This window comes from Oncorhynchus nerka, linkage group LG20 (assembly GCF_034236695.1).
Source record: "Oncorhynchus nerka isolate Pitt River linkage group LG20, Oner_Uvic_2.0, whole genome shotgun sequence".
Taxonomy (NCBI): domain Eukaryota; kingdom Metazoa; phylum Chordata; class Actinopteri; order Salmoniformes; family Salmonidae; genus Oncorhynchus; species Oncorhynchus nerka.
In genome coordinates this window covers 58,778,345-58,791,785 of record NC_088415.1, presented here as the reverse complement: position 1 = coordinate 58,791,785, position 13,441 = coordinate 58,778,345, and the positions used below count along the sequence as shown (strand labels likewise).

The following is a 13,441-nucleotide window of genomic DNA, read 5'->3' as shown; positions in this document are numbered from 1 at the left end:
ATCCACCTCTGGCCTGCTCGCCTCCCTACCACTGAGGAAGTACAGTTCCCGCGCAGCCCAGTCAAAACTGTTCGCTGCTCTGGCCCCCCAATGGTGGAACAAACTCCCTCACGACGCCAGGACAGCGGAGTCAATCACCACCTTCCGGAGACACCTGAAACCCCACCTCTTTCAGGAATACCTAGGATAGGATAAAGTAATCCTTCTCACCCCCCTTAAAAGATTTAGATGCACTATTGTAAAGTGGCTGTTCCACTGGATGTCTTAAGGTGAACGCACCAATTTGTAAGTCGCTCTGGATAAGAGCGTCTGCTAAATGACTTAAATGTAAATGTAAAAATTTAATTGTCATTTTTGTCAACAATCTGCACAACATAAAGCTGAAGAAAAATGTATTTAAAAAAAATAAAAAATAAACTCATCTGTCTTGATTACATAAATATTTTACCCCCTAAGTCAATAGATGTCAGAATCAAATTTGGCAGTGATTACAGCTGTGATTCTTTCTGAGTAAGTGCCTAAGAGCTTTGCAAACCTGGATTGTACAATATTTGCACATTATTCTTCTTAAAATTCTTCAAGCTCTGTAAAGTTGATCAGTGTTAGACAGACATGTTCAAGTCTTGCCATAGATTTTGAAGATGATTTAAGTCTAAACTGTAATTAGGCTACTCGGGAACATTGACTCTTGTCTTGGTAAGCAACTCCAGTGTATTTTGGCCTTGTGTTCTAGGTTATTGTCCTGCTGAAAGGTGAATTTGTCTCCCAGTGTCTGTTGGAAAGCAGACTAAAACAGGATTTCCTCCAGGATTTTTGCCTGTGCTTAGCTCTATTCCGTTTCTTTTTATCCTGAAAAAAAGCACACCCATAACATGATGCAGCCACCACCATGCTTGAAAATATGTATTAAAGCCACACCAGCAATCAGGAGTCATGACCACAGTAAAATTCCACATTAACGTTGAGTCACTAGAACTATGCTCCTCCTCCAAACTCTGCTCTGATGCCTCTGATGGTCATTAGTAGTCTACCAAACTTGCTAATGGCCAGTCATTAATGGCCAGTACTCAGATCTCTATTGTCCCTCTTATCACTCAGACATCAATGCAAATGCAATTGAAAATCAAATCAAACACTTCATGCCCCAGCGTTCAGAGTTTGAGTGGAATGGGTTCACCTGTTGTGCAGCGAGAGCCAACTCCTCATAGATGATTGATGCATGGAATTAAAAAAGTGTTCCTTTCGTAATTGTATGAGAAAATAGTTGTCACGTTCGTCATAAGGCTCGGACCAAGGCGCAGCGTGGTATGCGTACATTCTCTTTTTTAACCTCTTACAGCTCCCCCCCTACTTTGTGCAATTTCCGCCAAATCTAACAGCCTGTAGCTCAGGCGCAGAACCAAGGATATGCATATTCTTGGTACCATTTGAAAGACAACACTCTGAAGTTTGTGTACATGTGAATTGAATGTAGGAGAATATAACACAATAGATCTGGTTTAGATAAAACAATGAAAAAAAACATACGTTTTTTATTTTTATTTTTGTATCATCATCTTTAAAAAGAACAAGATAAAACAAACATTCAGATAGGATGATGGCGATAATTTCAGTGAAAAATATAAGAGGGCAACAGTACTCGTGCAAAGTTTCAGAATGATAACTTCCAAAATGAGTGTGCTACATGGCATTTATCATGAAGTTACCCAGGTGTCCCACACAAGTAGCCCAAATGTACCCAAGTGGCCAAATTGGTGAAGGTATACATTTTGAAACAAATAACTATATACAAAATACCCAAATTGTATTCTAACACCCCCCCCACCAAAAAAAGGAGAAAAAAAGGAGAAAAAAAAGGAAAATAAAAAAGGAAAATAAAACAATTATTGATTAAAAAATATATGAAAAAGAAAATATATATATACATTTACAAAACAACATGGGTAACTATTTACACACTTTCAATGAGGGAAGACCCTCATTATCAAATCAAATCTATTTATATAGTCCCGGCCTAAAACCCCAAACAGCAAGCAATGCAGGTGTACAAGCACGGTGGCTAGGAAGAAACCTAGAGAGGAACCAGGCTATGAGGGGTGGCCAGTCCTCTTCTGGCTGTGCCGGGTGGAGATCACAGTGGTTGTAGAGGGTGCAACAGGACAGTACCTCAAGAGTAAAAATGAACAGTTTAGGGTTCCATAGCCGCAGGCAGAACAGTTGAAACTGGAACAGTGGCAAGGCCAGGTGGACTGGGGACAGCAAGGAGTCATCATGCCAGGTAGTCCTGACGCATGGTCCTAGGGCTCAGGTCTTCCGAGAGAGAGAAAGAGAGAATTAGAGAGTGCATACTTAACTTAATTCACACAGGACACCGGATAAGACTCCCATTCGGAGTCAGTGTCACTGTGAAAGAAAATGTTCAGTTAGAATAGTTTCACATATGAGCCCTGTATCAACAGGTATAATAAACATATATATATAGAGAGAGTTGAAGGTTGAAGGTTGAATATATTATTATATTATCATTACCTGCTAGATCTACTGTCTCTTTTATATTATGACATTTCAGCTAGATCTACTGTGTCTATTATATTATGACAGACCAGCTAGATCTACTGTCTTTATTATTTTACAACAGACCAGCTGTATCTACTGTCTCCATTTCACTTTGGCCATTGATGTGGTCCTGCCCTCTCCTCAACAGCCTCAAATAGGCTATTTCATGTGGGTTGGGGTGGGGTGGCAGACACACGCATCTCACATTTCATGACATTCCATGTTTATATATTGCTTCTAAAATTTAAAAAAAAATCACAAATAATATTTTATATTATTAATTTCAAACAAGGGCATTAGCATGATAAGAACTTACCAGTCCAAAACTATGTCCTCTCCCGTTCAAAAAATATTCCTCCACAATCGCTAAATGAAGCGTCCTACAACAATCTCTGTCTCACCTTCCCAATCAATTTATTCTAAAGTTGTGTGTACATCTGTATATCTAGACTTAGATTTAGCTTTCCCTGACTTAGTCACCATAATGATTGATATATAAACAGCTGAATCTGCGCGTTCCCCAAACAATGCAGTGCATAATATGGGTTTCTCCTTCCGGTATGAAACTTCAATAGCGAATGTATCACTTTACGCTGGAGCTTACTACATGGGTTGGTCTTGCAACACATAAATATGGCGTATTGCCATTTAGCTCATTGGATATCTACCCAGCTAGATTTCAAGACAATCAGTGGTAATTGGGTTAAAAGACAGTCAATCAACAAAACAGCGGGCAAATCATTGTTGCACAATGATGTCATGACTTGTTGTCTTCAAATCAGTTTCTTTCAGTCAATACGTCCCGCGAAATGACCCATCAGGGTTGATTATGTTACAAACAAACCAGTTGATTGCAGTGAAACCAAACATGACTGGAAAAGTTCTGTGTGGGTTATTTACCTGGAATGCGTCGTCGAAAATGGAATGAGACGGAATTCACGACACAAGCGGTTCACAAAATGTTTCGTGTTAGGCTATAAAATCGGATTTTATCAAACAAAAGATCATTCATTGTGTAACAATGAGCATTGGAATTGCAAACAGACGAAGATCGTCAAAGGTAAACTATTTATTTTAATGCAGTTTGTGATTATGTTATGCCTGTGCTGGTTAAAATTGTTTTTTTTTATGGGGCTCTATGCTCAGATTATCGCATCATATTCTTTCGCAGTAAATCCTTTTTTAAATCTGACAACGCAGTTGGATTAGCAAGATTCTCGGCTTTCGATACATGTGAGACACTTGTATTTTCATGAATGTTTAATATGACTATTTATGTAGCGATCACCGTATGTTGTGGAATTTCAGCCCGCTAGCGGGTTCCGTGCGCAGAGAGGTTAATGAATGAACAAAAACAACAAACACCAAAATGAAACGTGAAGCTATGCAAACTAGTGCTGACAGGCAACTAAACATAGACAAGATCCCACGAAACACAAAGGGGAAATGGCTGCCTAAATATGGGCATCTATGGTGGGCATCTATGATGGATGACGCAGTTCCGGTGCAGGGCGCATCGCTGGAAGCTCCGCACCATGGGTCATCGCTGGAGGCACCGGACCGTGGATCGTTGCCGGAGGATCCAGACCGTGGATCGTCGCAGGAGGCTCTGGACTGAGAACCCCTGCTGAAGGCTCTGGACCTCCGACCGTAGTTGGAGGCTCAGGACCGCCGACCGTCGCTGGAGGCTCTGGATCGCCGACCGTCGTTGGAGGCTCCGGACCGCAGACCGTCGCTGGAGGCTCCGGACCACCGACCGTCGTTGGAGGCTCCAGACCGCAGACCCTTTCAGGAGGTTCCGGACCACCGACCGTCGCTGGAGGCTCTGGACCGCCGACCGTCACTGGAGGCTCAGGACTGCCGACCGTCGTTGGAGGCTCCGGACCGCAGACCGTTTCAGGACGTTCCGGACCTCCGACCATCGCTGGAGGCTCAGGACCGCCGACCGTCATTGGAGGCTCCGGACCGCAGACCGTTTCAGGAGGTTCCGGACCGCAAACCGTTTCAGGAGGTTCCGGACCGCAGACCGTTTCAGGAGGTTCCGGACCGCAGACCGTCGCTGGAGGCTCCGGACCGCAGACCGTTTCAGGAGGTTCCGGACCGCCGACCGTCGCTGGAGGCTCCGGACCGCAGACCGTTGTTGGAGGCTCCGGACCGCAGACCGTTTCAGGAGGTTCCGGTCGGCCGACCGTCGCTGGAGGCTCCGGACCGCCGACCGTCGCTGGAGGTTCCTGTTATGGGATTCATATGAATAATGACTAAATTATGTATACATTTAACGTAGAACTATAACTAAACAGAATACTACCCTGTCACTGTATGATTGTATGAATCGTATTAGAATCATAACACTAAATAATGTGTGCAGTTTTAGTCAAGAATTAGAACAAGGACTTTATGTTCCTTGTTAGAAATGAATGGAGCTATCGTCAGACCGGCTGGAATACTGTGTTCCTTACAGGACATTCTGTCCCCACTCAGGGAGGGGAGAGACCTTGGGCTAGTAGTAGATTGTTTAACAGTTGGCAGACAATGTGAGAAGACTTGTGAACTATGTTGCCAATGTATCTGAGGAAGAGGGACATTTATGACGAAATGTGAGGTATATAAACCAATGTACATGGTATTAGGACCAGAGCTCTCTAAATAAACATTGCTGACAATTGTAGCTGGGCCTCCATCTGATTCTTTACAACCAGTTTCCTACAAATTCTGGGTATCAGGCTAAGTAATCAATTCAATTGGGTTTATGAACACTGAGAACTTGACAATTGATCCTTTGAACCTGATATCCAATACCTGTCCCTGCCGTCCGAAGGTACCATGCCGAAATACCGTGCACGGGCGGGTCATTGACCTGGAAATTAAAGACCTGTCCCCTGGAATTGGGGTTCCATAACAGGCCGGTATATACCTAAGGTCGGCAGAGAGGGTGACGGGATCCAACCTACATTGTTTTTCCCAGTCTACAAGACAGGTCTTTATTCTTTATTTATGAATTTGGGGGGAATGATTTAAGATATCTTTGATTTGATGTTCTAAAATGCTTAGAATGAATCAATAATAAGTGCTTAAGTAATCCAAACAGATTCACACAGGAATTCTATTTTGTAGACAGGCAAGCAGGTCCGCGATGACCTGAGGTAAGGTGCACTACCATAAATAAAACTAAACTTAATAACAGAGGTCCGAATACCCGAGATTAAGCAGGGATACTAAATGAGTGTTGTTAGATAGTTATTAGTTGTACAAGATGACCGTTCTAACAGGATAATGAACCTATTCAACACATGGAAGGTGTCCAAAAATGAGGAGAGGGAAGCCTAATATAATGGAGTGAGATACGAGATATTAACTTAAAAGTCCTATGAGGCAACATGAAATAGGAGGTTAACTAGGGATTTACGACCCCTGGGTAAGAGCTTATAGTTGTCCGGGTGAGACCTAATGTCCGATCGACATTCAACTCTATAGATAAAGTTTCCAGAAAGGAGAAACACATAGAAAACATCACATACACATAGATTGTGTAAATATACCCTAGAACAGAACTAAAGATACACATAGGTTAAAGAGATACACATAGATTGTGAGCATTAAAGAGACACACACATAGTCAGGCAGGAGAGCAACTACAGTGACTAGGTAACGGTAAGCAGCACATATATAGATCATAGAAATAGATACACCTAGATTGTAAACATATACTGTAGAACATAACTAGAAGAAAAGAACACACACATAGAAGGTAAAAAGCACATACACATAAAAGAAGATGAGACAGAAAAGGATTGGGCGGCTGTAAAAGGAAAAGGGGAACCCCAGGAAAGGGGGCGGCGGTTGTTTTACAGTGGGCTGAGCAAAGAGAAAGAAAAAGGAAGTAAAAAAGAGGAAGATGTAAGTAGCAAGCAGCAGGAGGAGGAAAGGATAGGGCTAGCTGCCCTAGGGAAAGTCAGGAAAGTTTTAACCGAACTAGACCGGATTCAGCAAACGTATTGAGAAAGTGAATAAAGGTAGAGAAAGGGAGAACGTCGAGAAAGGTGTATAGAGACAGTCAAAAGAAAGGTGTAGATAGTCAAGGGAAACAGCAGGCCGATGGTTAAATAACGGGCTGTCTGAGAGGGAGAGTAAGGAGAATCCTCGCTGGGGAAACGCTTGGACCTTTAAATTAGGGCTATTTTTGTCTCAATCATTTCAATAGGGTTGGTGGTTCGTCGGTAAAAAAAATTGCCTACAACTCGGGAGACTCGGGTTTGTATCTCAGCCTTGGCACCGATAGACAAAAATGCATTCTGTGACAGTTATTTCTTGATTTTTAGTTTGATTGTTTACGTAACACCAGTGAAATTTAACAGGAAGTTAAGGTATACTAACATTCTAATCTGATTCCACTTCGTGGAACCAGGACAGGTACGCAAAGTGGATTGCAGGTTGAGTTGATTTTATTTTAAAGGGACAGTGCACCTTTATCACAGTTGTGTGTGTCTAATGGCAGGGTGTTCCTATCAAGCATTTTGGGGAGACTATTTGAAGAGAGACTGAATGGGTTTTAGATATACCCATTGAGGAAATGTAAAACCAATGATTTGGGGGAGTACAATAGAATTATCCTTATTATTAGGTTCTGTTTGTAGTAAACGTTTGGGATTAGGGAGATTTCCATTTTCCTAGAGACAAGATATCTTAAAGGGGTACACACATATAGAATATTAGAAGTTTTTGTTTTCTGAGTTTTAATTAAACACGTGAATTCTTTACATAAAGGGTACTTTAATTGGTCTAATATAGTATGGAACACAACTGTAAAAGGGTGGTCTGATCAGCCTCAGGGGAGGTCCATCTGGATAATGAATTTGAGGTAATTTGTGAGACTGATATTAAGGTAAATTGAGTAACTGATAATTATGAACAAGTGTATAGTTCCTTGACATAGTTGTAATTTGAACCAATGAAAAGAAAGAAATGGCATAGCCCTGGATTAATGGTAGACTTATGTTAAATGTTTCGAACCTAATCCAGGCCGACAGGACAGGAATATATGACATCTGTGGTGATTCAGGATTATTGATAGGTTCGAAATAACCTTAATCAACCTATGTAAGGACTTTAGAGATTGCAACCATAGACATGTTTTTTATAAAAATCCATGAGTTCAGATAATGCCAAACAGTGAGACACTTAGTCAATATTTGGAAACAACACATATTTGTTACTGACTGTTATGAGAAAGAGATACAGACAGTAAGGAGAAAGGGCAGACGGAGGAGCCCTCCCCGCACTGCTGAGACCTCGAGACCTTGATGGTTTGAGAGCAGAGAGGAGAAGGTGGAGAAGGGGGGCCAGGATATTAGCAAGATAGGAGTGACACAGAATGGGTAGATAACAGTTACTGAGTGGAGTAAAAACGGGAATGAAAGCTTTGTTGGTTTCAGGAACTAAGGTGTTAAATATTCAAATGTTGGAACTGGGTTGCACAGTTTGAACCCCTGCTGTGTCTGGCTCCATACCCACCCCGCCCAGCCATCTAGATGTGTGAAAGTTAGTGTATAAGCTAATGATCCATCATGTATGACATTCCTGGGAGTATGTAAACTTAAATCAAATCAAAGTTTATTTGTCACGTGCCGCTGAATACAACAGGTGTAAACCTTACAGTGAAATGCTTACTTGCCATAATGTTGTATTACCATATCATTTTTGTATGTTCTCTGTAGTTATGTACTTGAAAATGTATCAATTGACAAATTCAGCACAGTTGGGAAGACTTGATACAAAATATTGTCCAGCATTGCAATGCTTCACTAGAACAATTTGGAACTTGCACACACACACTCTGCTGCCATCTGGTGGCCAGAATCCAAATTGCGCCTAATCTGCAATATTATATTATGGCCTTTCTAATATGATTGAACAAATTAATATATAGAAAACGCATGTTTTTGTTTGTTTTATCTTTTACCAGATCTAATATGCTATATTATCCTACATGAATTTCACATTTCCACAAACTTCAAAGTGTTTCCTTTCAAATGCTTGCTTCAGGTCCTGAGCTACAGGCAGTTACATTTGGGCATGTAATTTTAGGCCAATTTAAAAAAGAGGTGGTTAAAGAGATTGTTCATCCAATCGACGTTTGATGTTACCTTGTAGGCCAGTGGCATCCACGATAATGCATTGTTTAGGCCTACCTTTGCTACAGGCAGTAATTAGCATGATTTAGCATCGTCCTAAAAAAATCAATGCAATTCAATACCCGATGTTAGCAAAGCTGAAATCTTCTAACAAAACTCCAAACTAACTCCGGTAGCATCAAAACCTGAGAAGAACCTGTACATCTTTTCCAGCGACAATTTTGTATGTTTGCAATAATATCTGCATTTCCAATATTTCTTGTGTATCCCCATCAAGCTACAGGTGTTCACAGCTGGTAATCAATCGGCATCTCAGACAACGGAATACAATACAACTCTATGTTACAAAAACAAATGTGGTGAGACTTGAGGAAATGATTCCAATTCCAGCAATTATTTTGACAGTATCCGTACAAACTCAACCAACCACCGAACTTAGTTTTAAATCTTTTTTTGAGGGAGTCGAAATTTGCATTGCAGCTTTAGAGATCACACCATTGTATATGTCCCATTATGGTGTCTCTGTGTGGGCCATTGAGGTCATCTCCATTTTGAAGTAGTCCATTTTCTTCTACTACCTCTATGTGTTGGTATACAAACTGAAAGGGTACATACTGCCTCCTGCAGTCTGTTGTTTGAACAGGTATAAAGCCAAGGTTGGCGATTTCTACCTGTCATAAACATTATAAACACTCCTTAAACTCAAGTGGTTTGATCACAAAAAACGCCTTATTCCTATGTGCTTGCTGCACTCAGACAACCATAGTGTAATGAGTGATTCTGAACAGAAGGTGACAGTGTTTTCATCTCATACTAGGATCTGGTCAGTGGAAGTGGAGCTTCAGCAGGCCTGGAGTGATGGGTTAGGAGACTTGAAGAGGATAAATCAATCGACAAGTCGATTTAAATGCTTTGTATCAAGTACATGTAACTTCAAGCCGGACTTAAATCCCCAAAGACCAAGCAAAGATGACCAGGTAACAGATCTTGAAACCATAAAGTAGAAAACAATTATGTGATTGGGATCTGCTAATGGTGAGCTTTTTAGTTTTACTGCTATGGATGCCGGGCTTACCATCTGTTACTTTAAGCTACTGGTATGTTTTAGTCAACTCTCTTAGAAAGCATGAATGACAAACATGGATAGTCTATTTGAGATGGCACTTTCACAACGCTTCTGTTACTTAGATTGATATGTGTTTCTTTATATATATCATTATGTACCTGTAATAAATGTTTGGGAAAAGCTATTTATTGTGATGACGCAACAAAGTTATCTGAATATATTACAGAAATCCAACAGTGCATTTCCCCGTCGCCCCTGTCCATGAGTGCATTTGGTGTTGATACTGTTAATGTGCATGCTGAACCACCCGCCTTGGGCCTCCCTTCCTCCGATAAGCCCTGATTCTGGAGCCCGGCCAGGTTACGCAATTAATAGGCTGCTACCCACAGGGCTCTGTCTCTTTCTCCCTCTTTCTCCCTCCCCTTCTTTATTCTGGGCTGAAGCAGACGTCACTGGAGCTGTCCATGGTCATGAAAAAGCCACACTCGTCTTTCATTGTGAAAAATATACTGTACGAGTGTTGTTTTTCTTCTGCCAGCTTGCATGGGCCTCATGTAAAGCTGTTGTTGGGTATTCATTGTGGACCCACTGTGCGGTATACCTACAGAGATATATTGTCAAATATAGCCTACTACACAATGTGTTTGTGCTATTCAATTGTAGGCTATTTGGCATGCCTGTGGGATCTGTATGCTATTAACCCTTTGAGTTTAGACAATGCACAGGTCAACCAGGAAGAATCAGCCTCTATCTAAATGTTCATATCTTCATATCTGGATCTGAACTTTACACATTTGGAGTTGAATTGTACGCCCATAAAATGCATCAGTATGTGAATTCACCTGCAGGGTTTTTGAGGAGTTGGATTTGCATAACATTGTGATCCTGCAAACTTCCGATATTTTTAAATAAAATGTAGCCTACACTGTAAAACCTTTCCTGTTGTTTTTACGGTTACTTACAGGCTTCCGGTTGTCTGTAATGACCTCAAATAAAGGTACCATATGTTACCATATTTTACAGTATACAATACTGTTACTGTAATCTTTTTTATCATTGTAAAACTTACAGTCAACTGGCTGCATGTAAATTACCACAAAACAACAGTATAGTGCATTACTGTAATCTTTAATGGCTCTCAATCCTGTCCATCAGAATGGTTTGAAAAAGTTGCCAGTTGCCATTCCCACAATGCTGTGTGGTTACAGTAATGTACTATTAAACAAAAGTTTCTTTGGAATTTAGGGTATTATTTAGTGTTTAGGCCTAAAATCATCCAGAGTGCATTGCCCTTTATTGCAATCTACTGTAGATAATTAATATAGTACTTTAGTGGTAGTTTTACAGTATAGCCTATTACTGTCCAAACAACAAGAAAGTGTTAGTCATAGTCTATTTGCTGCCTGCCTAAAGTAGCCTAATGGTGCAGTTTCAAACATCTAAGGATTGTCTTCACTCTGGGTATATGGGTGTTTTATGGGGACAACGAAAGTATGCCCACCACAATTGTCAAACATAGACTAACTCAAAATTATAGGCAAAAGCTTTTGTGTACATTTGTCTTGCAATTATCATTATTCTGATCGAAATTAGGATCATACCAGCGTTCTGCCCTATAGTAATTAAAACGCCCCCATGATTGGTCAGATAGATTATCCCAACGGCCCTCGCGTTCCTACTAACGCGCGAGTGGGATGGAGAGCGAGTCACAGTCTGCCCAGGGCGAGGGCAAGAAGCACACAAGGACCCGTCAAGGAGGCCACCGCTCCAGTCTCTCACATAGGCCACTATTTACGTGCGTTTAATGTCGCTTCGTAAAACACTCAATTACAGAAGCGTTTTAAACGTATATGCGCGCAGGGGGAACGTTAAGTGGGGCTGAATACAGTCCATTCACTGCAACTGTTCTGAAGAGCCACAAAGAAAGTGTGTTGAGAAGGACTCGAGTAGTGTGCGAACCCTCTCCACAAAAAAATACCGACACGGAGGAAGAGGATAAATTAAGTTTCGACCGAACTGCATTTTGTATTAGTCCTTATTGTGGAAGAGAAAATGAATGCCGGGGAAGAGAATCTGCTGAAGTCCATTAGCAACGACACTTTACTGGACCTGACGCAGCGATACGGCCAGTCCGCCTTCGGCTTTGGACCGGGACACATTACTGGAAGTCCTGGAGGGCGGTATCCTCTCACACCGGCCGCCGACTTCCTCTCGGGTCAGACGGGCAAGTCCAACGAAAGTGGCGGGGAGCAGACCAGTGATGACGATGACGACCGTTTCGACCCTCTGGACCCCCGGAAGAGGGGTTCCGCATTCGACGATGACAAACACGGCGCTCCTCTTTCCAAGAAGCCCAAAGAGCAGCGGTCTCTGCGCCTGAGCATCAATGCGCGCGAGAGGAGACGGATGCACGACCTGAACGACGCACTGGACGGCCTCCGTTCTGTGATCCCGTATGCGCACAGCCCGTCTGTGAGGAAACTCTCCAAAATAGCCACTCTCCTCCTGGCAAAGAACTACATCCTCATGCAGGCTCAGGCTCTGGAGGAGATGAGGCGGCTGGTGGCTTATCTGAACCAGGGACAGAGCATCACCTCGCCCATCCCCACCCCCATTGCACCATTTGGACAGGCTGCCGTATACCCCTTCACGGGCTCGGCACTCGCCACCTGCGCGGAGAAATACTCGGGGACACCTGCAAGTCTCTTTAAGCACCTTAACGACAAGCCTTGTTAACGTTTTATTTGTATAGCCTATACCGGAACTTCACCCACTTGTATCCAAGTCTAATGCGTAAATCCTAAACGAAATAACTGCTGTGATGTTTCATCCAGATTAATACAAATAAAAAAAACATGAAAAACTACACTGGTGTTTACTAAGGCTAGATTAGGGTTGGAGCTGGCAAATTGCTGTCTAAAAGTGTTTTTCTTTCCCTATACTCTCCTCGGAGTTAAAGGAATTGTATTGCCGTGGCAGTGTCCGACCATGTTTTAATTGACAGTTTGACATGTTATGTGTGACTATAAAAACGGCACCATTGCAAAAGAAAAATCTATTTCGTATTCTTGTGTAGTATACAGACCTACTATGCAACATTCAGCGAAACAGAAAATAACGAGAGAGATGACAAGATTGCGTTCCAACTTCAAGAGTTTGTTTTTTTTGCATCACTGTCGTTTATGAATGCACTTTCCCTCATTTTAACAGACGCTATGTGAGGAAACACTAGTGTATGATATTTTTGGAAAATATGTATTGATGATTTTGGTTTTGTTATTGCACAATTCACATGATTGTACAACTGTGGAAAACTACTTGATCAAAGTACTGTTATGTTATTCGTTTTCAAAACAACAGCCTTTACAGACAAAAAATAATTGGTTGTGTTGCAACATGAATTTCATATATTGTTTATATGTCTTTATAAATAAAACATATCTATGCTCGAATATGAATCGTTTTTTTTCTTAAACTTAATTCCACACCATTTAACCATGCTCAAATCATGCTCAAAATAAAAATGACACATTCATTCACCTAAGAGTTTATTTAATCATTTTTGTTATTAGAATTAGAATTGCCAATTTGTCACACATTCGTCAGTTTTAAGCCTACAATTTGTTAAAATTATTGTAGTTTACAGACGTCTGACTTTAGGCATCCCTCGCTCTAAAATTAGTTGAAT

At 41.4% G+C, this 13,441-nt stretch overlaps 1 protein-coding gene across 1 annotated transcript; it reads left to right on the top strand.

The window, feature by feature from the left end:
* The first annotated feature begins 11,438 nt into the window (after positions 1 to 11,438).
* Positions 11,439 to 13,197, top strand: LOC115115252 (class E basic helix-loop-helix protein 23-like). The gene has a single exon (XM_029643748.2). It carries the CDS (start codon positions 11,806 to 11,808, stop codon positions 12,487 to 12,489), a length of 684 nt encoding a protein of 227 aa, XP_029499608.1. The 5' UTR covers positions 11,439 to 11,805; the 3' UTR covers positions 12,490 to 13,197.
* The last annotated feature ends 244 nt before the right edge of the window (positions 13,198 to 13,441 follow it).

What these genes read in the sequence shown, in the direction of transcription:
- LOC115115252 (XM_029643748.2), top strand. Translation starts at nt 11,806, where the DNA reads ATGAATGCCGGGGAAGAGAATCTGCTGAAGTCCATTAGCAACGACACT.